The 27,554-nt window shown below is 36.3% G+C and overlaps 1 protein-coding gene across 7 annotated transcripts in view; it reads right to left on the reverse strand.

The window, feature by feature from the left end:
- Window positions 1-27,554, reverse strand: part of DCLK2 (doublecortin like kinase 2) — an 85,468-nt gene that overhangs the window by 38,733 nt on the left and 19,181 nt on the right. For 5 of the 7 annotated variants that reach the window (XR_005819372.1, XM_040555335.1, XM_040555338.1 and 2 more), the window contains exons 3-5: window positions 5,411-5,513; window positions 3,274-3,375; window positions 1,892-1,942 (exon numbers count right to left, since the gene is read on the reverse strand). Coding sequence is in view for 5 of the 7 variants with exons in the window: in XM_040555335.1 (XP_040411269.1) it covers window positions 1,892-1,942; window positions 3,274-3,375; window positions 5,411-5,513 (256 nt within the window). In the remaining 2 variants the exon portion in view is untranslated. The remainder of the gene's footprint in view (window positions 1-1,891; window positions 1,943-3,273; window positions 3,376-5,410; window positions 5,514-27,554) is intronic. The other 2 variants (XR_005819373.1, XM_040555336.1) reach the window with 1 other exon arrangement.

Below are 27,554 nucleotides of genomic sequence, written 5' to 3' on the forward strand. Positions count from 1 at the left end.
AAGTTTGTCTTGAAATCTTAAAAGTTCAATTTACATTCGCAGCTCTGTTACAGGACTAAGATTTATTTTTTCTTTTTCTGCAAAAAGCATCTGGTATTCTTAGGATAATTTTACTTTTGACTTTAACAAGCATTACATGCAAGAGCGATAGCAAAGTTGCATGTAACAAATAGCAAAATGCAGCTTAAGTGCATTTTTTAAGAAGCTAAAGGAATTTAGGAGCCTACGTCCCTCCTGCAGATCTCTAAATACACTATTTTTCATCACTGTTTTAGATAACCTTCTTTAAACTGGGCATATCAACACTTCATCGTTTTATAAAGAATTTGTAAGTATGAAGATGAAAAGGACTAGAAAATGCTATCTTATGTTTTCTTATTCGTGAAAGGTCATACACAATTTGCTCTAGCCATTGGGTAAATTCTAATCTGTAAAGTTCGTGAACAAAAATCAGATATTTCACTTGAAGAATCTGCTTCCATATGACCAACTATTACTACAGGAGCAAAACAATTTTTCTTTATTCACAAATTCTTTTTATAAAGCTTATTGAAAAGTCAGTATTTCCTGAGTATGACCATTGAGGGCTACACTGTAAGACATCTCTATCTGTTTCTAAGTCACTATCCTCCTTTAAAGCACTGACAGAACCACTAAACTGTACCCGTGAGACTGGCTGGTCAACATCATCTTTTCTCTCATAACTCTCTAGGAAAGTACATCCCACCCTCACAGTACTCCAGCTCTTTGCTGGTATCTTAGCTAGACTTGGTGGACAAGTCTGGTAGGGGCATGACTAGATGACCTCCTGATGTCCTTTACAAATTTTGTTCTATGATTCTACCACACACTGTACACTCCGCTGAGCTTCATACTTAACAGAGCTGCCTGTAGATACAGCTTTGTGAATGCTTTTTATGATTTACTTCATGCAAGTTAGTACACAACCACAATGGTAAAAGCTGGACTTGGCCCTTTGTAGATGTAAAAATTTCACAGGTACCGATAGTCAACCAGCTGCTACTGAGACAGCAGTACTTTTTTTTTTTTTTAAACCACAAAACACATAAGTCACCTGTATTTGTTTTTAGCACTTAAACTTGTTTGCTGCTATTGATTTGCTATTTTACGTATATGCAAAACTTACCTTTCTTATCTATTTTCTAACTATAAGTTCTTCTGAGGTTTCTTACTACACATGTAGTGGCCTGAACATACAGAAAAATATCTTCTCTGTTATTCTTCAAATTGTACATATTAGGTGACAATTCTTTACCATATCAGAACCTTGAAAACTGAAAAAACTATGAATACCCTTTAAATAGTTAAATTCTAATAGTCCAAAGTCAGAAATTATTTGCTAATGAAAGCACACGTTAGTTCTAAGAGCTGTAGCGTTTTAAAGCAATGACGAACATACTTTCACTTTGAACTGAAAGTTCAAAGAGGTTTCTCACTGTTTTAGAACTTAGACTGAAATAACAAAAGAAGAAAAAGAAGAGTAAGAAACTGTAAATAAAATGAAAAACTGGCACGTGTTTTTGCACTGCTTTTTTGTCAGCTCTTCCCCCTTTCTTTTTGCACTGGTTGAAATTTTCTGTTATTGTATGCTTTAGAATACAAATGTGTTGCTGCTCAGAATGCTCCTCTACTTGTAGTGAGATTATACCTTTACAAATTTAATATTGACGCCATTAGCAGATGTCCAGCAACTATAAAGCATCACTTATATTTTTTCAAAGATCTACTTTAGTGAAAACACTAGAGTCTCTGGCTCACCAAATGCAAAATATGTGTTACAAGCTTGGAAATATTCACAGACGCAGAGGAAAGGTGAATGGAAAGGAAGGAGACACACTAGTGATATACAGCCATAACAGTAATGGCTCACCTGGGGATTTTGCTGAAGAATATGCACTGGAGTAGTGGCCACCCCTCTTTACTGTACTCATATATTTGACACAAAGGAAAAAGACATTAAGGAGAAAAGTTATTGAAACAGCTCTGAACATGCATGAAAGAAAGAAGGGAAAATAAAGATAACTAAAGACTACATGAGGAAAAAATGGCAAGTAAATAGAAGGATAAATACCAGGCACTTTGGATAAACTTTTCAAATTAACCTAACCAATGGATGTGTCCAAGTAGAAATAAGTAAGGAAATGACAGTGCTGATTTCTAAATACGTTGCATAAAATTCATTGTTGATAGATTTCCCATGCAATCTCGCTGGAGTTAACAGGATCGCATGAAGTGTATATCGTTGGTGAAACTTGCCCTTCATGCTACATTTTTATTTTTCTTTGTTCTTACTACAGTCTTCCTTTGAAGCTTTTCAGTTAAGTATTCACACTTTATAAACAGATGATAAATATTCCACTTTTAAAGAACTCACAGACAGAAAATGACTTTAACCAGCATCAGTTAAGCAAAATAAATATTGATATGGATATGAGAATATGAAACATGTTGCAGTTTTGAATGCACGCACAGGAGCTTACATGCATATAGTTACAACCAAAACAGAGCATTGTATATTTACATATTCAATGGTTTGATTTCAGGGCTACTTCTCCAGGTCTGAGGGAAAGAAATCAATTAAGTTTTATTATATTTAGAAATTAAATGCAGAACTAAAAAAGGAAAAACAAGTTTCTCCCTTGTACTTATTTGTATAAAAGGCTCAGTGTTTGGAATTTATGGTGTTCAGTCAAACTTCTGGATATACACAATGTGAACCCTTCTTTGAAATTACAGAAAGCACAAGAAAAAAAAATCTGTTAATGAGCAAAAATATTCCAGAACAGCTCCTAAAATTACTTGAAACAACAAAATCCTATGTTTTGACAATATTTGTCTTATATAGGAAAAACTTTTCAAATTCAAAAGTTTTAAGGCTATATTCTATGAGCGTCAATTTAACCACACAGCCATCCTGTACTTAACAGAGTCTTCAAGAAATACAAGTACCATGCTGAAAGCATATCCCAAGCACACAATTAGTACAAAATATTCCAGTTTTCATAAAATGAAACTTTTTATGCCTGTTAATCAATAAATAGAAGCCACACTTCTTTTCAGGATTCAAAAATAAATGTGTATTTTGTTATAAATCAGTATTATATGTATGAGAGAAACTGATAAAGCATTTTTACCTCAGGAAACAAACCATGGCACTTATATTTCACGTATAGCCAACAGCCTTTTCAATCCATTAAACAAATCCTAGATTTCATGCATTTTATGTGTTTATTTCTTTCTTAGAAGTTGTACCTGAGGCAGGTGATTTGCTTCGACGTGAAGGTCCTGGACTTTTGGACCCAGAATACCTCATGCCAGATGATCGGGAATAAGATGACTTCATAACACGGCATTCTACAAACCAAGCAGATGGAGTTTCAAAAACAATTCATTGCACCAGCTTCCTCCAAACCCTACTGTTGCTGTTTATCATCCAGAAAAAGAACATCAGTATTTCCTAAACATGCTTGCCAAACTGAATGAAACAAATTTATAATGACAACCTCAGAACTTCAACCCACATACCATATACATATTTTTGAGCCAAATGTTTTATGTAACCTTCTACATTTAATATCTGAAATCTTGAAGTCAGATTATGACCATTATTCAAGTTAGCACAGCTGAAAGAGTAAAGCCAGCCAATGACAAGGTTCCTCTGATAGTTCAGTAAACCCTGTGTGCTGTAACGGCACCTTCACATACAGCAACTGCACAGCAAGCTCATTTCACCTTATTTCAGAAGAAACTGATGTTGTGAACAATTTTTGAAGAGGTGAAACATGCCTATTGCTTTCAAAATGCTGAGACAACAGATTACTGCCATTTACCACCAACTGTATGTCATTAAATAAAGGACAACCTAAATGGGAAAGGAATAAATAGTCATACATGTATTGACATTTTGATGAAATTTGAATTCCTACAGTTAGCATCTATTGCAAATCTCTCCCCATGAAATCATATAAATTTCCCTCTCGATTTTGTCTCTGTTGTTCATCACTATGATGGCAATGCAATGACTGTGATATAAAGTCGCCATCAGAAGTAGTATGTAGAGGTGTATCCCCTGCCAGCCAAGTCATGATCCACTCTGCACTTAAACTGCTTTTATCCATTATGACCTCCAGACATATAACAAGAAGCAAGGACCACTGAAGGTGAAGAGACAAATTGAGAAAGAAACCCTCCATAACTGGGTTCTCAGTAAGGAAATGAGCTCAGTCTGTCCATGGTGTAATAGGAAGAGTAAACTTACAGCCTTAGGATCACAAAGGAAATTATAATTTTGTTCAGACTAGAATTTGTAGTGTGAGTTAATACTACCATGTTCTCCTATGTCTGCACAAGAATAGAAACATATCGTAGCTAGTTTAAAATGGTTAAAACATACCCTTTATTTGAATCAACATAATCAAGTAGTTTTGGAAGAATAGCATGCTGTCGATTACACTAGAATGGAAGCCAGTTGAAATCCTCTATCCTTCCTACTGTATGGACCACTGGTTAGGTATGTACCTATGCCTCTTGATATAACAGCAGACTTTGTAATGAAATTATGGTGTTCATAAAAATGAGAAAAAACAGCAAAAGTTCACATCCCAAATCTATCCTCAAATAATTTGATGATTCTTGCCAGGGCAATTTTTATTACCACTCAGATTCATTTTTCATAGAAGGAAAACTGTGATTTTACAGACAATACAGACCTAAAAAGAACAGGAGGGAAAAAACAAACGACAACAACAACAACAAAAAGCGTGTATGATTTGATATTCCAAGACAATTCTAAAACTCCCTAGTAGGGAACTTTTTCTTGAACTTGCATTATAGATTTTCTCTGTATGGAAAAGTAACTTTCTTAAACAAGTTAAATTCATGATCTGTCAATGGAAGACAGTGTGGACATAACGTCCTGGTTTGTCTCACCTCCTTCTCCGCACAAAACCCCCTACTATCTCTCACAGTATAAACAGGCTCGACATGGAATATGACTTGTCTAGCAGGACAACCTGAGATCTGAAATTAGCAGTTACATATGTGATCTTTTCAAACATCCCATGATGACAGCAATATGGAGACCATCTTGTAGCCCACAGAAGTCAAAAGTAAATGTTTATAACTGGTTTTAGGAACATTTAGAGACATAACTGAACCTTCAAAAATTCAGTGCTGTTTTCCATTGAACTTTAGGGACAGGGTTCATTAAACATTGTTAGTGCATTTTAACAGATATACAGAATTCAGACGATGGTTTGGGAAAATGCTTTCATCAATAAGAAAGTATATACCAATGAGTATTTTTCTATAATGCACAGCTTGAGGGTGAAAATAAAGGAAATCTCAATGAACTTGACTATTTCAGTAGGTTCAGGATGTATAGTCTTACCGCTGTGATCCAAGACGAAGTCATCCTGAGCATACCGATATTTTTCAGGTCCACATGCAATGAAGACATCATCATCTCCAAAGAAGTCCTGCAAGCATGTCACCTTGATGGCAAAATATACAAAGTAAAATAAACAAATGCAGTATTTTCAAATGCTAAGTCTTCAGTTAGTCAGCAACACTTAATTAGTTTTCCTTTTTACAGCGATACCATAACGTTCTTTTATAATGACAAACATTCTAGTTCCGAAGTACTTCAGCTATCCTCCACGTACAGGAAGAAGTACGGGAAACCTCACAGTCCAGAATGTTAAGTATGACTGCCCCTTACCTCCAAGACCACCTTCTCTTACATTTAATACCTGTATTTTTGCCTATATGTGCATGCTGACGGCTTTGATGAAAACAGCCAGAAAATCTACTGAAGCATTCTGGTATTCTTACATCAATTGCTTGTAGGAAAATCTGTTAAATTTTTTTTGCTTCTGCAATTTTTTATTTTTTTTTTTATCTATGGCATTTAATATTCATATTTTGGTGTCCTGTTAAAAACAAAGAACAAACAAAACCAACAAGACATCTACTTCACCCTCTCATTAAAAGGCAGTCCTTATTGAAGAAAAAAGGAAAAACGAAGTTCCTTCCATGCCCTTTGCAGCTCATTCTGTTCTTTATTGTTGCAATAATGAAGTTAAAATACATTTGGAGAAGGATGGGAACGTCACAATGACAAATGCTTTAGATATTCTTTAAAGAAACAAAACCAAACACCTTGAATAAAACCACCCCTCAAAAGCCAAGAAGCCAGTTTGTGAAGAAGCATCTGCTTTAAAACAAATTAAAACCAAAAATGCCACAAAAGAAATTCCAAACTCCTTTTAACTGCCCCTAAGAAAATAAGTGATTGCAGGTAGCAAGATATTTTTTAAATGTAAGCTGATTAACGTTTTCCTGTGTGCTCTACATGCCCCCCACCTCCCTTCCCTATTCTTTTTTACGTTCCTATTTAACATTGCATACTCTGAATGAGATTTGGGAATAAAAGATTTGTAGAAGCTATGAAAGTTAGAACCATTTGGTAAAAGCATTTAATTAACGAGCTAAAACAAATCACTGCTTCTATGCAAACGGGCCTTTTTTCCTTTTTTCCCTTTCCAGATACCTGTCAACACCATTTGCATATTCTACCCAGGGTGCTAACAGTGAGTGCTGGCAGATCTCGAGGAAGGGAAAGGTTTGCTGCTGCCTGCAGCAGGCAGCCGCCCAGAATACCAATGACCCTCCGTCGCTGCAGGAAAGCAGGGACCAGGCGCTTGCAAGCCATGCAGTTGTCATGGCAGCTTTCCCTGGAAGAACAGCAGGTGCCCTTGCAGCACGAGGAGCCACACGGCTCGGCCACTTGAAGCATCAACTGCTGGTTTCACTGTTAGGAAGCCAAAGGGCTCCAGCCATCAACAAAATCCTTTTATTTTTATCTTATTGTCACGACAACAACCCACTTGCATTTCCCAGAGACGTTTTAAGCTGTACTTGAAACTGCTGATGGTGGTTTAACCAAAGAGGCAGTACCAATGGGATTCAAAAGGCTGTATAAATTTAAGAGTTTTGCTAACACGGCATTTATTCCCCTCTACCTAATAACTCACTCTACTAATAAGGAGAGTCTACATCCCCAGAGATTTCAGTTTTTTGTTTTGTTTTTCCCAAGAGCATCACCACTGATGTAAAAGCTTGCTTTAGATACAAAGACCAAATATCTTTCCCACCTACAAGGAGTAGGAGGGCAGAGAATTCAACAACCAACTCAAACCCATCCTTATAAGAAAAGCAAGGCGTGGGAAACCTTTCAGAATAGTTACCCCAGTTGCACTGCTGGAAAAGGAGGGAAACACTCCATGAAGCCCAAGTTCCCATCCAAAGCCCCCAAACTAGGTTCCATTTCCATAATGTCTGCGCACCCACCACTGCCCTACCTGTGCCCCCTGTGCCCTCGCAGTGCTGTTTCAAGCAGGTTACAGCTGAATGCTGTACTTTGACAGAGCCTAAAATGAATCTTTCTGTTCTGATTTAAAGCACTGCAACTTCCACCTGTCCATCACAAGCCAAGGCTTCAGCTGACTGTAAAGGGTCTTAAACTGTACTTATAACTGGACCCAGATAAATGCAAGTGTGAGAAACATTTACATAGCTGCTTGCTATACAGTGAATACTGCAAGTGCTCCTTCTCCCTACAAATAGTCTTGACTGGTTAACATGTAAAACGTACAAGCATGTACAAAAAATATTTTAAGAGTTCAATCAATGAGGAACAAAGATCTGCTCAAATTTACCAAGCTCCCCCCCCCAAAAAAAAAAAACCAAAAAACAACAAATTACAAGGTAAGAAAAGTGTTTCTAAAACCACATTCACAGAAATTGTTGGTTTTCCTAAAAGCACAATCTAATGGTTATTTTTCTAGGCCTTCATAATAAAGTCATAGAATCAGTTCCCAAGATGCAAGCAGATGCTAAAATAAATGGTCTTCATTTCCCACAAAGTTCAAACTAATGTATATGCTGCAGTTAATGACAACAGTGCTCACTTAGCATGCAAAAATACTACTGAGGGAAAGCTGAACTGAATAGTTTGCATGAGACTTTGCATGCTGCAGGTCCACTGGTCTCACTTGCAAATAACACAATTCTGCTCGGAAGAATATCTATATTTTGATCAAATAGCAATATCTATATTTTGATCATATAGCAATTGTTTATAGCTTTGAACAGGATTCATCAGTTTAGAAATTTAAAAACAATTGAATTTTGAACATTACTTATCTTTTTACTTTCATTAGCAGTAGAACTTTTGCATATGAGAAATATTTCAGTAAGCTAGTGAACAACATTTGATTTATTGAACTAGTATATGATAAATATAGCTTTTCTCTCCACTAAGTGCCTGTCTGCTGTGTCTTACCCATTCTTTTTGTTTTGTTGCAAATACGAATACCATAGCAAAATCAGTAAAATAAGGAGTCTTTCATTCACTCATTCAAGTAACAACTCACTTGCTAGTCCTGATGCTGTGGGCTTTTGTGCATGATGTTTAAATTTGAAAAGCTGTAGACACCTTGACAAGGTCAAGCACCAGAACAATATCTAATTTTCAATACTATTGAGGGCTTTTTTAGAATTACAGTCCTTATGTCATTTCTGAGATTTAGATCTGGCCAATTCCTAGCTTTAAGCACAAAAGCTCTACGTGAGTACTCAGGGCGCTTGTTTTCCAGCAGTGGCCTGGCAGTAACAATCAGAACATCTCTCCTGTCTGTGGCTTAAATTACCACAGATAATGGTCTCGAATAAGAAGATGATGAATGTGATTTGCTTGTCTACAGAAACAAAAGAAAAAATCTATTTAAACATATATATATATATTTTAAAAGAAGGCATATACGGAGGTACGTGAAGAAGCTTTGTAGAATTAATTACAGTTGACACTACAAAGCCTTACAGCAGAGTTTCATATTTCTTTGAATTCTTTTTTTTTTTTTCCCCAACAGAAAAATGAAATATGTTTTGAGAAAAACACTTTAGGAATGCTTTAGAAAGAACATTAGCTAATTAACTCTGAATTAATTAATTCTAATACTGTTTTAAATGTGTTAAGCCCTATTTATTTCTAAAGACAACACCCTTTCCTAGACAAACATTGCCTATGTTCTGCTGGTAACTCCACTACTTTCCCTTTATTTTGAATACAAAGCGACCCATTGGTGCTCCTCTGACAGTCCAGCCTGCTGTCAGGTTGTCTTGTTGCACGGCTTCTGTTCAAACACATCTATTTGAAAAATAAATTTCCTCATCCTCTGCTGTCCACTGGTGCAGTGTTTCAATGCAACATATACAACCATCACATTTACCTTTTAAATTGGTTTATATTTCTGACAAATATTTATAGCCAACCTAAGAAGTTTCCTCTTTACAAAGAAGTATTTCGGTCAGATCAAGCTACAGGACTAGATTATATAAAACCGTGACCTTTACAGAAATCCCTTTCCCATTATTACCATCACATAAGCCTAAAAATGTAATTTGCACCAACCCCTACTCCTGCCTCTGAATGTAACAAGCAGAAGATGCATCCCTGGAAGACACAAGAAAAACGACCCATCGTTTATAGACAGAATTCAACAGGGATTTTATAATTATCCTTCATGACAAAGTTACAATTAGAAAAGTTGAACGACGATCTCGCCCACAAGGTATTTGTCCTCCATCCTCCACAGGAAAAAAGCACTAAAAGATTTTGAGAAACTGACACTACAGAGTTTTATAAACATATTAAAAACTACTAAAGAATTCAATTCCTCTCAAATCTTTAACATGAAAAAGAGTCCTGTAACCAACTATAATTAAATGACCACCTTCTATGTTTTTTTTTTTACTGGATATTTCATTAAAAAAAGGCATATATTTTGTATGGCGCCCTGTGAGCCAGAGGAAAGGCAAGTAACAAGCAGGAAGTGACAACTGGAAACGGGAGCACAAAGCCTAGCAAATGGCATTTCTCTTCATGTAAAAAAAAATGATGCATAAAGCATAATAATATTTAACCTCTTGAGCCACAGACTATGACAATGTCATTGTTACTTTATTCAGATTAACCAACAGTGGAACAGTTCACAAAGGAAAGATACCTTTAAATATCCAGTTATCCCAAACACAGCTGTGCAGAATTGAAAGAAATTTACACAGAGAAGTAAGCAGTGTGGTGTTCTTCAAATAGTATCTGAAGACTTCAACTAGTGTAAAGTTTTAGTTCAAAACAAAAATCAAGTTTTTAACACATGCATTTGTGATGTAACTTTAAAACAGACTATTTCCTTTAGGTGACAGATTAAAACAAACAAAAAAAGCACACAGCAGATCCATGTATCAAGACCCTTCGGCCAGGAGCCCACTGAATAAATTGTATTTATTCCAGCTGTACAACTATGTTTCATTCTAAATGTAGAATGACAAGCTGTAAAGACAAATACTTTGGCTCAATTTAGTACGGCTGATTCAATTTAAGTAACAGCAACAGGACTGGATGGTTTAAGTCTTAAGAGCCACACCCTGTGCCTAGGGAAAGCTGCTCTGGATGACAAAATCCCCACGTTAGATGAAAACTGAACTAAGACATCCAACTGGAAAAGATATAAAAGATTGTTTGTATTTTTTTTTAAACAATGAAAAAAAATTTATACCTACTGACTTCAAGAAAATAGGATATGGTGTAAATATTTGAAAAAGGAAGTGCATAACATACAAGGCAAAAGGAAAACTAAGAGAAGTGGCATGCACAGTAACAGCTGGATCTGTGCATGTTTGCAGCTCAGCAGTAGTGACAGGCATTAGGGGCTGAAACTCTTAAAGAAATGCAATATGATCTTTTCCCAAAAAAATGCTACAAAAAAAAAAACACAAAAAAAACCCACAAAAAACAATAATTCACTGAATGTCAGCATAACAAAACCAGATACAACCTCCCTGCTCGTACCTTCAGCCTGACAGGTCTCCGCTTTTCTCCAAGGCAACGCTACTCCACTTTGACTGGGGCAGATTACAGCTATGTTGTACCAACAGTTTTGCCCTTTGCCCCTTGCATCAACTTTTATTTCTGAGTAAGCAAAAGATTTGTCTACTTTGCCTGACAGGTCATTTTTGTGATCATCATTTTTGTTTCCCTTTTCAAATAAAGATAGCATTGCCACTTCCTCGTCACTGCAACATGAACAGTCTCATTAAAATTCTTGCAGTGTTTTTGGATCCATCCCACTGTAACTGTCAGGCTGACAGTTCAAGGGTTTATACGTGTCCTAAAGAACAAAATGCAAGCAAAGAAGTCCTGCAGAAATAGGTCAGTTGTCCATGTTCTATTTCAGTTCGATCACCAGCAGGGGCAGACTTAACTTTCAAAAGCAAGAATTTCCTCTGGGCAGCCTCAGGAACTCAAAGAGGAAGGTGAAAAGGGCATTCCCACTCTTTTCTACTGAGCACTGTGATTTTAACATGGATTTTCTTAGCTTGGAATTTCCCCTGGGTCCCTGTACTTCCACTGAACAGCTAGACCAAGGGAAAGGGGATGGATGCATTTAACCATTATTAACTACTTACTGAAACTATAAATGTTTTTCAAGACTGAACTAAGACCAGAACGAAAGATGTTCATTACTAGCTTAAGGCAGCTATTTTCCCCCTTATACTGAGTCACATTTCCTGCCATGTCTTCAGTACATAGTAAGTGAACAACCAAATCAGTAGCCAGGATATATCCAGGAAGAAGACATACAGAGAAAAGCCATAGACCAGTGAACCTTTGATATGCCCTTAAAAAAAAAAAAAAAAAGGTACTGTAACTGCCAGTATTCTTTTTGTTCTTTTTAAATTTACACTTGGCAGAAATGACAGAGTCAAAGGCAGCAATACTAAGTGAATTAGAAGCAGGTAAAAAAAAAAAATTAACCTAAGCAAGAGCCAGGCAGGTATGGAAGCCCACATCAGGGTACATGAGAACAGCAACAAAACCACCGCTAGATCAGACAGGCAGTAAGCCTGGAATATAAGGCTGAGTAATAAGATTCCTGCCGGTATAGGAAAGAAGCACTTGCCATCTCTGAGGTTTAACTTGAACAGCAAAAAACTCTTCTGTTCCTCACCAGCTTATGTGGTCAGTAACAGCTCTAGTGCAGAATCGTGCTGGGACTCCCCACATTAAACAAAATTACAGAATACGAAAAGATGGATAGACAAACTACTAGCCTCTAATGCAGCACTTGGAAGAGCTCAAATGATTCTAGGACTGAGCACCTCTGCCTGAAACAGCCATAGGGTAGAGGCTAGGGAATCCTAAGGTTTGGGGACATATAGCCACGAGCTTGACAGACACTAGACACCTTTCTTACTGACTGTAGCTATGAGTACTATGCAATGCCAGTGACTACCCCAGCAGGCAATCTCTTTAAGGTCATTAGCAGACCAGGACAAAAAAATTTCATTTGTTTTTTATAAATAGTTGGGACTAGGCCAAATACCTCCATTTCTGAAGCTCAAGTGCAGATTTTTTTTTTGTTTGTGACTAAAACGTGAAACACAGTTAAAGATCAGGTCATGCAGAAAGAATGCAAAACTAACGAATGCTACAAAATGAAAAAAATCACTACCTGGTCTTCTGTTATATCCCTGTGCATCTTGGTGAGTGTTTTGAGACCGGCAAATTAAGTTAATATTTTAAAGTCTGTGATTTTCCTTTACAATAATCTCCTATATTTCTGGAAAAAAATAAAGAACCTTTTAAAAATGATATAGACATATATTTTAGCAATTATTCAGATGCTTTAACATCATCCTTACAATCTCAATTTATCCATTTTTGAAAACATCTCAGTGGTCTTTTTTTCTATAGCTGGATCAAGCAGCGTCCCCTGCTTTCTGGTCCCAGCCCAGCAAATCCCCTTTTTAAGCCAAGCTTTAGGCTTGAGAGCAGTCCTGCTGCAGTGAGTGGAATTACTCACATTCACAAAACTAAGCACAGCATGAACTTGTGAAAGGCCTGAGGGCCTCCCCAGCTCTGCTGGACACTGCAGTAGAATTATATATTACATCTGATTTCTAGGTTACGACTTCCATAAAGCATTGTCTGATTATCTTTGCCTTCAAGTTCATTAAATTCAATGAACAGCGATGGAAGCATTACATTTTCTGAATATATACAAAAAATTGTAAATGTTGAATTTTCCTTGGATAAAGACAGCTTGTTATCCTATTTGGGAAAACAGGAAAAAAAAAAAAAGAATATTGAAACAAAGACCATAATAAGAATAATGCTTCTAGGCCAGCTTCCTAACTGATTATTTAATCAATGGCTGTGACACATCATTACAGTCATCATCAGAAAATGAACCTCCTTTCACTGATACCCTGTAATGAGGAACAACAGTGAAAACGAAGGAGACAAAACCCTTCTGTCCCACAGGGAATCTGAAGAGTAAGAAAGAAAACAAATGTTAAGTCTTCGCCTGCTGCCTTGTAAACGGAAAAAGTCTGGCAGCAAGCCCAGGAAACGCCTAATACAGTATGACAATGCAGAAAGACTGCATAAACAGACTGGTCAGGTCACCACAACTCATACAGCTATGTGGAACAGATGACAGAATACAGCACATACCACGTTTTAGTTTTATTTTAATTTTAAACAGATTTTTGCATATATTTTTTGATATCCCTAGAGTTTAATTCAGAAAACGAACACACATGAAAATGGAAGATTGCATTTGGGTGCATTTCAACAGACAGATCATCCTCACTGTACTGGAAATGTCTGTCAGAAAACTAAGCTCTAGAAATATGCACAAGTTTAAGTGTATTCCTACACGTAGCTGTATCCCAAAGCCTTCCAGTACTGTAGGACTTTCTGGCAAGGGCCATTCACTGGTCTTCCAAAGGACAGACCTGACTTCTTTCTGCAACACGGTATTTCAAAGATTGCACTGATTACGTGCAGCTATTTTGATGTGGGAACAATTACAGTTGAGAAGTCTAAAATTCTGTAAATTTTGAATAATTTGAATCACACCTTGAATCACAATACAAATCACATCATCGTTCTCTGTAACAAAAAATAGCCCAGAAAAACCCTTCCCCCAGTATTATCCAGAACTTGAACAAATTCTCAGAATATTATAAAATATAATATACTGAATAGCTCAGTATATTATACAACAGTGAAGTTTAACATCACACTTCTAAATTTAAAGAGTTACACTTAGAAATAATAGCCTTATTAAACAAGGAAATAAGTGGAAATTGGAAACAGAGAATTAACAAATGCAGCTCATGACCATAATCCAGCCTGTGTGAGGAAAAAAAAAAACATAGCATTTTCAGTTACAAGACAAGAATTATATCCTTGCCCACAGATGCATTAGTCACGGCAGCACAAGTAAGTCAGCATAACAGATTCTTTCCTTTAGTGGCATAACTGGGAAGACTAATACAGAACCAAAAATAGCCCCTGACTTCATACAGCTAACCTTCCATCTTAGCCCTGAGTAGCTAGTCTAAAAATAAAAGCTACTCGTATCAAGAAAGAACTTAAAAAGAAAAAGCATACTTATAAGGACAGACAGCTGGCTCATCCAGTTCAGTAAAATATTATAGATTCTATGACACAACTGCTGTTAAATATAAACTGTATCATTTTCCTCAGTACAACCTCTTTTGCATTATAGAAGTCAGTGCCCTTAGCCAGAATCACCTTACCTGACAAACACAGCATTCACATACTACAGAGAACTCAGAAGAATGAAATCATACGGCCAAATAATCTACTTTCATTTCTTTGATTCTTTAGATCAGAAGACCTGCTGAGGCATGCTACTATAATCTGCTGCAATCCAAGGCCTCTACTGTTTGTGAGCAGACACTATTTCCTGGAGAGGTTACAGAATTTGATTTAAAAGATCAAATTAAATAACTCTTAAGTTTCAATATACTAGTTGAAATGCAAGACTTGCTGCAATTCAATGTTGTTATGTGGAAATACAAAAAACTATTGTTTTCTAAATTCCTGTCTCAAGGTTTCAATCTGGTACTCATTCAAAGCTGTTTCTCACAGCACTGCAATAGGAGGGGAAAAAGTTTAGGTATTCTAGAAATTCACGTCTCTCTTTCAATTCTGTGCCATATATATACATACATATACATACATATATATATATATATATATATTCTGTCTCATTTATATCACTTCATGTAACCAAAAGTCTTGCTAAAATCCACTGACTAAAATCCACTGAGCTGCTTACAGAGCACAATAGTGGGTTTTGCATGCATTTTAAGTTTGGGTCAACTGCCTCCATATATTAACATTTTTAAACATTAAGTTACTTCATTTAATCATCTTTATATCTATTTCAATATAACAACCATGCTTCCAGCTAAGCTTGTGGTTCCATTAGCTTACAGGTTTTGTAATGCTAATTGCTTGCCATACATTCAAACTGCACACACAGATCTTTCAAATGCTTTTGATTCTTGCCGAATCACAGAAAGGTTTGGGTTCGAAAGGACCTTAAAGATCATCTAATACCAACCTCACTGCCATGGCCAGGGACACCTCCCACTAAATCCGGCTGCCCAAAGCCCCATTCAGCCTGGCTTTGAACACTTCCAGGGATGAGGCATCCACAGCTTCTCTAGGCAACCTGTTCCAGTGCCTCAGCACTCTCTGAGTGAAGAATATCTCATCTAAATCTACTCTTGTAGTTTAAAACCATTGCTCCTTGTCCTATCACTACACTCCCTGACAGAGTCCCTCTCCTAGTTTTCTTGTATCCTCCTCGCTGAACTGCAATGTAAATACAGGAAGGAAATTAAACTTATGCATGCTCTCTACTCGCTCTTTCAAACCATGACATTTCACAGATGAAATAACAGAAATACCGTATAAAAATACTACCACATATACTGTGAAGGTATCAGTTTCCATGCTTTGCTTTGCCTGTCGTTAAGTCACACTGGTCTGTCAAACTTGCATGCAACATCCGTAACAATTACGCTTGACTGCTGGCACCAAGTAGAAGCAATGAGGATATAACAGATTAATCAAGAGATTAGCTGCATAAAGGGTCATTATTCAGCAATAAACTGCTGAAAATTAAAAAATCCTCAAGCCGCCTGGATCACTATTTCTGCTGAGACAGAACATCAGGGACATTGTCTAAAATAAACATTTCAAGATGCAAAGGCTGCTGAATTTTGGAAGCACCTGATAACACTATCCTGTTTTGTGGACCTCTGCATCAATGTTATAGGTACTTTGGAAATGCATGAGGAACATCATCCTGTTTTGAATTAATTAATTACTTCAGAATTCCTTATTGGTATCTGAAAATAAATCTTAGGAAAGCTGGAACAACTGATACATCACAGATTGTTACTGAAGATCCATTTCCAAAACATTTTTGATTTTTTTAAAGAAAGTTTAAAAATATTTTTCAGGCCTCCTTCTATAAGATACTGAATTATGGAGTGTAAAATGAAGCAAACACAGTCTTCAAATTCTAACATCAACCACAGTGAAACTCAACACCGAAGGTTAGTCGTGTATTAGCTCTGCTACCCGCAGAAACCAATACGGGTACTAAAATAATTTTCCTCTTTTTTCCACTTATATTTGGCAATACTCGATTCAATACTTTCTTCCAGACTCCTACCACCCACTGAAGAGCAAATACAAAACATACTTATTCCTGTAATATAAACCTCTTTTGACTTCAGAATTACATGAATGTGGAAAATACTAAATTTTAATTTACATAATGGAAGGCCCAATGCAAAATCTAGATCTGTATTATCTTAAGTTTTGGCTAACCAAATATTTTCAGTGATTTTGCTTAGTTTATTTTTCCAAAATTTTAATTGTGATCTCTGCTGCTAACATGACAGTATCCCAAGTTTGTGTTTCTGTTGTAATAAGTGTCAGAGTTTACTAAATGTATTATTTTATCCAAGGGCTATTTTCCCAAATAAACATTTTTTCCTCTGCATCAAAACCTGTTTAGAAGCCCTCATACATTGTTGGAAGTTGTTTAAATACAGTAAGAAATCTAAATTGAGATACATTTGTTGATTTCAAGGTTTGTTTGTTTTTAAATCACCAGGTCATCAAGCATTTCCTCATACTTTGTCTTCACAATGCTTAAAAATCTGTATCAGCCCTCACTATTTTCAATGCACTGATCACATTTTTTTCACATATGGAAAACGGTAAATCCAGCAGTTGAGTCCCCTCACATTCCTAGTCATATCGTGTACAACAGCTAGTCCATCTGGAAGTCCTTAATCACCTATTTCTGGCTAGATAAACAAACACAAACAAAAAGTAAAACCCAGTCAGCTTCAGGCTAGAACTAAGAACAGCCTAAGGAAGTGGAAGAGCTATGGAGATGCCATAATTTTTTCTCATTAATCACATATCAACAAGAGCAGTTATGAGTCAATTTTGTGCCTAATAGTGCTGCTATGTAATATAAATAGTATTGCTTCACTGTTCTGTGTCTTTTTCCCCACTAAATTAGTTTTCTTTGGCGTTTGAGTACATCTATTTTACCTGTTTTCAATGTTGATGGAAGAGGATGTTTTCAAAAACTTTACTTGTTTTCAAAATCATTACAGCTGACAACAAAACTGGGAACAGATGAGAGTGGCTGGCTCCAATGCGTATGTTTCTACTGACATGGAGATCACCTCCAACAGTACCAAGGATACTCCCTGTGTGAGCCCTGCCTGGTGGCAGATCCTGATCCTAAGCCAGCCTGATGCAGTTGAGAATAGCAAATGAAGCCCCGACATGTGAATTGCTATTTTATTTTGCACAGAACTGGAAGCTGCTGTAGCTGCAGCACCTCCTGTGATGTTCCTATCACAGCTGCCAACATGTGGAATTAATTAAAGTCCCACTCAGTCTGCCTGAATCTAAGCTGCAGTGCTCCATACTCTATGCTATGCTTTAAAGAGGCTGATATCAAGATGCTCAGTCTGGCTCAAAATCCACCTGTTGCTGCAGCTGATAGAAATACCAATGCAAACAACATTTGGGAATCCTCAGATTACAGTTTTTTCATTACTATTAAAAGGATTAACTTGCAAAACAGAAAAAACTTCTGACTTTCCTGCTTCTCCTTTCCCTTAAGAAACAACAACAAAACCAATGTCCTAACCAAGACTAAGCAGACATAGGATGATTTTTAAAAGTTAATAATAACAGTTAGATAAAAAAAAAAATATTGAGGTTGGCGATGATGGTATGTTGTAATTCTGGGGAACTATACCAGCCCAAAATATTAGACTGAAATATTATGCTCAGTGTTTGAAAAGGAATTCAAAACCACAAATAATATCCATATAAGCATACTTGAAATTTCTGAAAAATCGTATCATTAAATAATCTAAGCCAACAGTAAGTTTACAAAATGAAAGCCACAACACTTGCTTCACCAATAGGACTGATGATGTCTTTCAGTCCCCAGATTTCTTCAGAGGAAAAATTATCAGGATTCTAGACACCATTATCATGACATCCCCATACACATTTAAGACAATACATAAATTAAACAAATATGATGCTTCAGGTGCATTAATTTGTCATTACAGACAGAAGGACAAATATTTTATCCCGGTGAAGACACAGAACAAAGCCTCGCTTACAGCTTTCCTTTCCCTTCCTTCTTACTCCCCAAAGTTCCAGCTCCTCCAGTTCTGTAAAGGGGCAGAGGTAAGAAAGAGATGTGCTGACCTGGGATCAGTTATCAGTGTGAGGAAAGAGATACAACAATTTCCAAATGCTCTATTTGTAAGTTTATAAAGATCTATTTGTTTCACTGGTACGATGCCTGAAACAAACATTTACTTTCCAGAAATATACATCGTATGCAAGTTCTAAACGTGATTCTGCTAACATGGACTCCATCTCGTACAGACAAATCCAAGGTAGCTTTATCTAGCTATATTCAGTACTAACTGTAGCAGTGCTCTAGCATAAAGCTTTGCATTAAGGTAAAATAATGGCATTCTAGGTCCTACTGCCAGCAGCTGATACCTGGGACCCTGCCAGTTCTCTGCAGTTTGTGTCAGAGCCAGCTAAAGAGCCACGCTGCAATTGCACCTCTTCTGTGCAGAGTGACCCTCCTGGGACCAAACAGTACTATAAACTCACCCCTGCTCCATGCAGTAGGGAGGTATGCACAAGACCACTGCACAGCTTGCACCTTGGGTATGCAACTGCACAGAAATGCACATCATACACTACAAACAGCTTGCAATACATTGGAATAAAAATAGTGTGGGTGGTCTCAAAATCAGAAACATACCTTGCAACCAGCAGCAGCACCAGGAAGTGCTATTTAGTAGCAGATCAGGAGCAGATACTGCATCTGCTCAGAAGTGGAATTACATAGGCTTTGAAGTGAGCACTGCAGCAAGGCTGTCATTGTCACACACTTCCAATTACACATACAACAACATGGCCTTAAACCCATTCCACCATTTTTCTGCAGTCTCGTCAAGACTTTATTTGTTTCATCTTCAAAAGATAAGCAATGTCTGGAGAAGCATCCTAATTTAAGAAGCATATAATGTGATTTGTCTGTTTTCATTCTGCTAACTTCCATTATTACATGTATGGTTTAACATACCAGTTGTCTGATCCTGAACAAGCATTAAAACAAAAGAAATTGATTTTCTCTTCTGATTAATATCTTGCATAAAATTTATCATTCTCTTCCTCCTGAGGCCACGAGTACCTGATGCTCTGCAAAAGCAGAAATGCATTTTCAGTAATGATTTCTGACATTCTCTTCAATTGCTAAAATATCACCACAATCTTGAAATAATACAGACCATAAAAGGGGAAAGCAGACTATTACACAAAAATGTGTCAGAATGTCATCAATAAATCTCATGCATTAATTATACTAACAGATTCACTTTACACTTTCCCCTCTTGCAATTCCTCCCATTGAGTGAATTTCTGTACACATGGGAGCTCTGGTTTGAATGTCAGCCACTCCTACACTTGTTTACAGCAGTATTAGCCTTAATCTATGTAGTCGCTGTTGCTAAAGAAGGAGTATAGTTCTGGCAACTACTCCTTCATCAGGAGGTTATCGGTGTCCTTATTTCTACTCTCAAGGTCTAAAGCTTTTGTAGATATTCCTCAGTGCTTGAAGAGCTTCCTAAGCAGCTTCTGGGAACATATGTTGTTTTTACTTGCTCTGGGTTGAGTTTCACTACGTGTGCCAAGCAGATCTCTGTGGAGCCCTGTCAGCGATCAACTGATTTAATATTCAAAATTAGAACCCAAGCCCAGCTACTTTTGGCAGAGTCACAGGCAAGAGTCCTAATTCTTATCTACATCAGCGTATCCGGGCACAGTTATTTGATTTCAGTTACCCTGACATTTTCTGTACTGGTGCATTAAAATGGACTGGCAGTACAGTGCACTCCGTACAGTGCATTAAAAGGGGCTGGCAGATACCTGTCTGGCTTGCAAAGCCTTCCACAAACAAGCAGCTCTTTTAGAAGCTGCCTTAAGGAAAGTGTCTAAGGATATGGTTTGTATTGGTACACAGAGCCTTACCTACCATTAATAAGTCTGTTTTAAATTAATTGCAAGAGGAAGGTCTCAGGGACTAGAGGTAATGTGGTTCATTTATTCCCAAAATAAAGTAATAATCCTAAAAGTTTTCTAGAAAACATATATTGGATCAGTGGAATATTTTTCTGTTTTCTTTTTCTGAAGCTCCCCAGAAATATTTCCGGTAGAGATGCAGATTCCTGATAAGGGAATTTAAAATTATCAAATATTACTTTACTATTCCTAATTAGGTTTGTACAAACCATCTGTTTTCCACGAACACCATGTTGAAACTGCTGCTTCAAATACGGTATGGAAAAGTCAACTGCAGCTCTTCAGAGATCCATGGTTCACACTGCATCTGCTAAGTATTCCATACGTGTTTCCCTGCTAGGCTTTTCTTTTGTTGAAAGGGAACTGTAGCAATATTATTTTTGTTCTAAAACTCTCTGCTTACTAGTCTAAACAATCCTTTGAAATTGTTATACAAATATTTACATTCAGTACATGGCAGTTACATAACGGTGCCTTTAAAGGAGTGAGAACTATTAAACTCAAAGTAACTCAGTCATCCTGAAATCTGGTTACATGCAAGGATCAAAAGAAGCTTTCTCCAAAGAGCTGTATTAAAGTCTAAAACCGATTTTTTATTTATTTTTTATTTTTTAATTTAATACCCAGATCAAACAAAACATGACAGCTCAGTGCCTACAAGTGGGAGATGGTCAGGTTTTCTGGACTTGTGCTGAATTTTCTCAGCTCAGCAATACCTATCACTATGGATATTCCTGAAGGTACTCTAAAAACATTAGGCTTAAAAAAAAATCACAGCAGAAATGCAATGACTCCCAGTTTCTCTTAATATGCTTCAACTTTCATTAAGCACCGTCACCCCAAATTTAAATTTGCATACATACTCCATAAAAGTTCAGGTATTCCCCTGTGTATCTGCAAGTTACTGCAAGACGTATATGAAGGGAAGTAGCAAGCAGTGAGACTCAGCAAGAACAAAAAAGAAACAAAATTTAAGAATATAACAGTTATGAAAATCACATTACTTAAAACATATACATGTTTCATCTACCTCCAAATTTGTGTTAGAGATAGGAAGAGTGAAAGCTTAAAACATTTTTATAAATAGGTATTTCATTTGTATATCTTCCCTAGCACACACTAACATTACTAATGCTTAAAAAAAAAAAAAAAAAGAAAGCCAGCTTTAGACTGAAATCATTTGAGGTATTTCCAAGACTATTAATTCCCCACAATAGTAGAAACAAAAGAAATGTAAATCACAAAAACAAAAATCCCAACAGTGAGGTGATGGAGAAGAGTCACAGTGAATTAGAGGAAGGTAGACATCAAGTTCTTGCTATAGAAATGAGGCAGAACTAGTAATTTGAAACCAGCAGTTTTATAACCACAGTTTTACAAGTGACTAATTTGTCAAGTGCTACATATGTACATTTGGTTATAACCTTCTGCTTATTCTTTGTAAGAACACAGCTGGAGATGATCCAGATGCTACCAAGAACTTCATGTATATCTGTACATACATGCAGGTATTTTGGGAAATGAATTTCTCAGAGCTCAGATTTCGACAAGAGAATTTGATTTTTAAAATAGCTGGAAACGTGTTCAAGAATTTTGAGATTTTTAGGTATAGCTTACTAGATCAAATTTTAAGAAACGGCAGCCAGATTTAACCATCAAAGAATCTGCTGCAGATGGATATTAGAAGCGAACGAACAATCTCCTTAAACTATACTTTCTATTTCTTTTAATACTTTCTATTAAAAATATATGATTTTTGTTGTTTTGAGGATACAGATTCATAAAAAAACTTTATGTATTTTACAAAGTAGACACACAAGTGTATATATATGATAACGAATGCTATTGATAAAGGTCACTTTTCTCACTGAAACCTGGTAATACAGTATTAGAATAAGAGTTTCCTTGTTAATATTCCATTTCACAGAAAACCTGCACTTTCCATTGTGGCAAATGATAGTTAAAAGTAAAATTTTATAGAATAACACAAAATTATAACTTACTCCCTGCCAACTGAGGACACTTTACAAATAAGATCCTCTCACAAACATCCAGGTATCATACACTCAATATCTAGCCCTTAGCTAAAAATATTTTTAAGTAGGCTAGTCAGGCTGAAAATGACTCAGAGTATGATGGTGGATGAATCATTTAAAACATTTTAAAATTAATTATCTATGGATATATGAAACAGTGAGGGGAAAAAAAAAGGGTCACAAAGAGCCTTTAACTTCAGTCTCATCCCTAGCAAAGACAATCTACACAGCAGAAATTAATATTTATAACTCGTGACATACCTGACAAGTCTTTTTTATTTCAGTCCCCCATCATTTTGAACTTCACATAACCCCATAACCCCTCCTTCCATCATACAAACAAATATTGCAATTCTTATGTAGTGTACCACTGTCCTAACAAGGATTCACAGAAGGTTCTGCATGTGAAAATATTGGACCCTAGCTCTCCCTCCCTCCTTCCTCAAGATCTACAGCAACAAAGACTTCATGTTCAGAGGAATGAGCAGCAATATTACCTGTTACCAAGATCTGTATCAGCTACCACTGGTTTTGGAGGGAAGGCAGAAACGCAGAGACTACTACTTTGGAAAAGTTTTGGGAAAAAATTCCAGTCAAATGATAGATACACTTTCTAACTGTATCGTATAGTCACACCTGAGGCGTATTTTTCCTCTAATGCAGATGTGATTTCAAGAGAATTTCACCAATAAACTCTGCTACAGACAAAGGTAAAAAATATTAGGAGATCTGGAAGTTACTTTAAATATACGCTGCACACCTGAGAGCAGTGTAGGAACAGGGAGTCACGTTTAATGAAAATATCCAAACCTCTTATTCTCGTAGCTTTTCAATTGTTCAGAAACTATACCTCATTGTGCAGTGAGTACTTGTGTCCAAACACTTGAGAACAACCAAAGCAGGTATGCTTTTCATTTTTCTTAGCTTACCAGCTGACATTTCCTATTTATAATTTTATCCTTTGTAACTGGAAGAGTAAGTAGAAAACGGTTTGTACAGGACAGTATCATTCTGCATATGACAACACCATAGACTTCCTGCTCCTTACTTAAAAGGAAGGCTTTTGAAAAACAAAATGGCCCCAACCATCAAAGGTAGTCCCTAGTGACAGGACTAACTATATGAAACCTGGTTTTATCATCACTATTATTGTTAGTTTTTATTATAATTAAAGAATCTTTATTTGAGGGAGATGGATAAGCTGAATCTTCTTCAATTTCAGACAAGTGTTTAGGCGCTGGGCCTACCTACATCCACCTACCAACAGATGAAGAAGGGTGGTCTTGGATGTTACACAAGAATCTTCCCACACAGTAACAAGTAAGGATCTCAGAGGCTGGGCTATTATAGGATTAGAGTCCATAGGCTCTATAGGTTTAGAGTCCCCCTCTTATTTTGGGAGCCAACTGGGTTTTGAGTTGAAAATTCACTGTAGTGTTTTTTTGCCACTAATATAGGAGCAGTGTATACATTAGAATAAGATGGATTAAGAAGAACCAGTGCAAATGATGAAGTGTGTTTGAACAGCACTGTGTTCTGGCTGTTTTCTCTGCAATCAGAGGTAGCTCAGCAAAAGTCTAGACAGCTGCAAGTCCACCCTTTATTTCTGTAATGAGTACAGGAGTAAAAAATGGAAAAAGATAGGTCTTTTCATTTCCATTAATAGATGTGTAATGTCAGTCATACTCATACTATGTTACACAGGTATTAAATGAAGATGAAAAACCTCCTTAAAAAAAAAAAAAGAAAAATGTTTCTCTCGTCTAACACCTGTACTTCTCTTCATGCAGTTTTCAGAAAGAAAATTGTTGCACAATATTATGACCAGTGCACACTCCTAGTATTAGCATTTATTTCATATCTTCCAGAAATTAAGATATAAGTACATCGAAGACAGTTAAAAAAAGATCTTCTACTGTGTTGAGAAATTTCTAAAACAGAAGTTCATGGAATAGAAACTTCCACCTCACACAGATTATTGCCGAAATATGCAAGCAAACCATGAGAATTACTTTGGAAATTCCAGCTAAGCATATGCAATTCACAAGAAGAGTTATCAAACATCCTCATTCATCCATTTACTATAATACAGTTCTGAATTTTTTAAGGCTTGAGGTTGTTTGGATATAAATGTTTTTTATATCCAAAACCATATTTTTTAAAGTCTAATATCTCAAAAGTAGAAGATGGAAAAAAAACGTGCAAAAGACTAAGTGTTCTGAAAGAAATCAAACTCTATTGATGTGTAAAAAATAACAAACCTGTACCCAAACTTCTAGTTTAAATAGTAGATGAAGCCCTCTCAGATCCTACAGACTTCTTGACACTATCTTGGCAACTTAGACTGCACCATCTCCCATGGGCTTCTAGATAGTTTGTGACAGAAGAAAACAGTGAGGTTCTCAATCCTCAAATGGCTATATCAGTCCCAAACTAAGAACAATTCCCTTTTGATAAAGGGAAAATAATGCTTGAGCTAGACATAAATTCTTAAGCAGGCATCAGACTTCAAGGACTATATAGGAAGTAACAAATCCATTGTCTATAGCAACAGCCCCTCTGATGTTAAAACTGCAACAAATTTTATTGTTTGTATGTGAAAACAAAGAAGGACAAATACAGAATTGCAAGGACACTTTATGAATCAGATTTTATCCTTTGTTCATCTTCCTCCTCTTAGATTTCCCATAATTATAGGACTGATTTTACTGTATTTATGCTTTAAGAAAAATTAATAGAAAGTATAATTATATTATAAACTTCACAAGTGTACATTAACACAAATGTTACAAATATGCCCTAATGTTTTTGCACATTAATCTGCTGTATCAGAGCTTGCATGGGGACCATCAAAAGATTTCCCTGCGTAACACCTACAGCTCCAGTGAAGTGAAAATTCCTTCCAGATACTCAAAAAACTAACGTTTATAGAACAGTTTGTTAGAAGCATAACTACATAGATTAGAATTAAACAGAACTGGAATATTAGAAAATATATTTCTGGATTAGCTGTACTAATATAAGTCATATAGTCACGTTGCCACAATTTTACAAAGGGTAGTACCCCAATCGCTGTACCAAATGCCCTTCATTAAAGTCAGTCTTCATTTCTGCAGGAAAAGGAGAAACAAAAATCTGAAACTTAGTACAGAAAAGCTTTTAAAAAGTTAGTATTTTTCCTTCCGATGTGTTTGCTTTACTATTACCTGATAAATGGTTAGGATGACTTATAAAAGAGACTGGAAAGAAAGAAAGAATAGGAAAATAAATTTTCTCTGCTACCCCCATAGCAATCTGAAAAGTATCACGAAGCACACACAGTATATTCCATTCTCTTCACAAAAAAAGCTTAATACTTCCTGCCTCAAAAAGGATTATTTTCTTGACTGAGTGAGAATATATCTACCCACCTAACAGTAAGTAGATGCAATGTCAGGTAGTCTGCAGCCTGACCAGACACACACCACATCCGGGTCTGCAAATTATACAGATCAAAGCTAGCTGTGGTCAGATGTCTGCCTGCTCAACCAGGTAGGCATATTCTGAGGCTCCTTTGCCTTGTCTGCAAGGCTCCCTTGCAAAATAGAGAGAATACAGCAAATACTTCATAAATAGGACCCAATTCCACATTTATCTGTGCTTAACCTCTCTGGTTCAATTTTACTTCCATCCAAATCAACCAGATTCTTACTTTAAAAGAGAAACTGCATGTTCTCAACATGCAAAAAAAGGGCATCCTCATAAAGTGCTTACAAGGAGGATTCTGGTTCTGTCTCTCTGATACCAAACTCTTTGTTTTTCTTTAACTAACTGGCCTATTTTCCAATAATTTTACTCAAAATGCTAAAGTTATTTTGAATACAAAATACTAGTACTATATTAATTAATAATATATTAATAATGAATATATATAGTAATTAATATATTACTAGTTGAGCTTTAAGTTAGAGATAAGGACAAAGCCAAGAAATGCCTACCCAGACCTCAGTCCAAAAACCTAACTTGCCCCGTAGTTTACAAGTTGTTTTCTATCCTTTTTTTTTTTCCTGTATTATCTTAGTTCAAAAAGTCTCCCATGATTGCAGTGACCCTGTGCCATATATCAATAAATAAAATGTCAAGTAAATACGAACAAGTCAAATATTTAAGAATGTGGCATACATGGCATACTTACACAACAGAAGAAAATGGTGGTTGACCTTGTGAGAGAAGTGCTACAAGGACACCAAATTTCACTGCCTACAGTGAAAACACCATCTCCCCTTCCTATGCAAAGCTTACAACCTGACAGCTACAAAGAGGGTCATTATTCCATCTAAGTGCTAGAAAGCTCTCTTCTTTTAAAAGTTGGCATTTATTGCTTATTTTATTACCTTCCCTTCAAACTACTGTGTTTAAAGGTTCACTGCAAATTAATCAGGTAGTAATATTTTAAACATTAAAGATGAATATTCCATTTCCTCTCTGACAAATCGTGTTACGTCTCCTGACATGAATGTGTTATGGAAGAGAATGTCATTTGTCTTAATAATTGGTAAAAATCTAGAAGAAAATTTCATACTTTAAGATTTCAGTATTATTGCTTCAGTATACTTAAGAGATGCTGACCATCTGAATACTACCAACCAAGCAGCAACTAGTGCAACAGATCCATCAACCTGACAACCTGAAAGATCTTAAACGGAAAGTCTGTTTACAGACTGTTATGAACAGCAATAGAGAAAATTCAATCTTGAAACCCTTTCAAATGCAGTTGGTAAATAGCTTTACAATGTGAGGTGTAACAGACTTCTTAAAGGAAAGTTTGAATATTTAAATGTGATAATCGAAGAACTGTTTACTAAAGTAAAATAGGGTAATTTAACTATAGGGAAAAAAAAAAATCCATGATCTCA

Source organism: Cygnus olor, chromosome 4 (genome assembly GCF_009769625.2).
Source record: "Cygnus olor isolate bCygOlo1 chromosome 4, bCygOlo1.pri.v2, whole genome shotgun sequence".
In the NCBI taxonomy this organism is placed as follows: Eukaryota; Metazoa; Chordata; class Aves; order Anseriformes; family Anatidae; genus Cygnus; species Cygnus olor.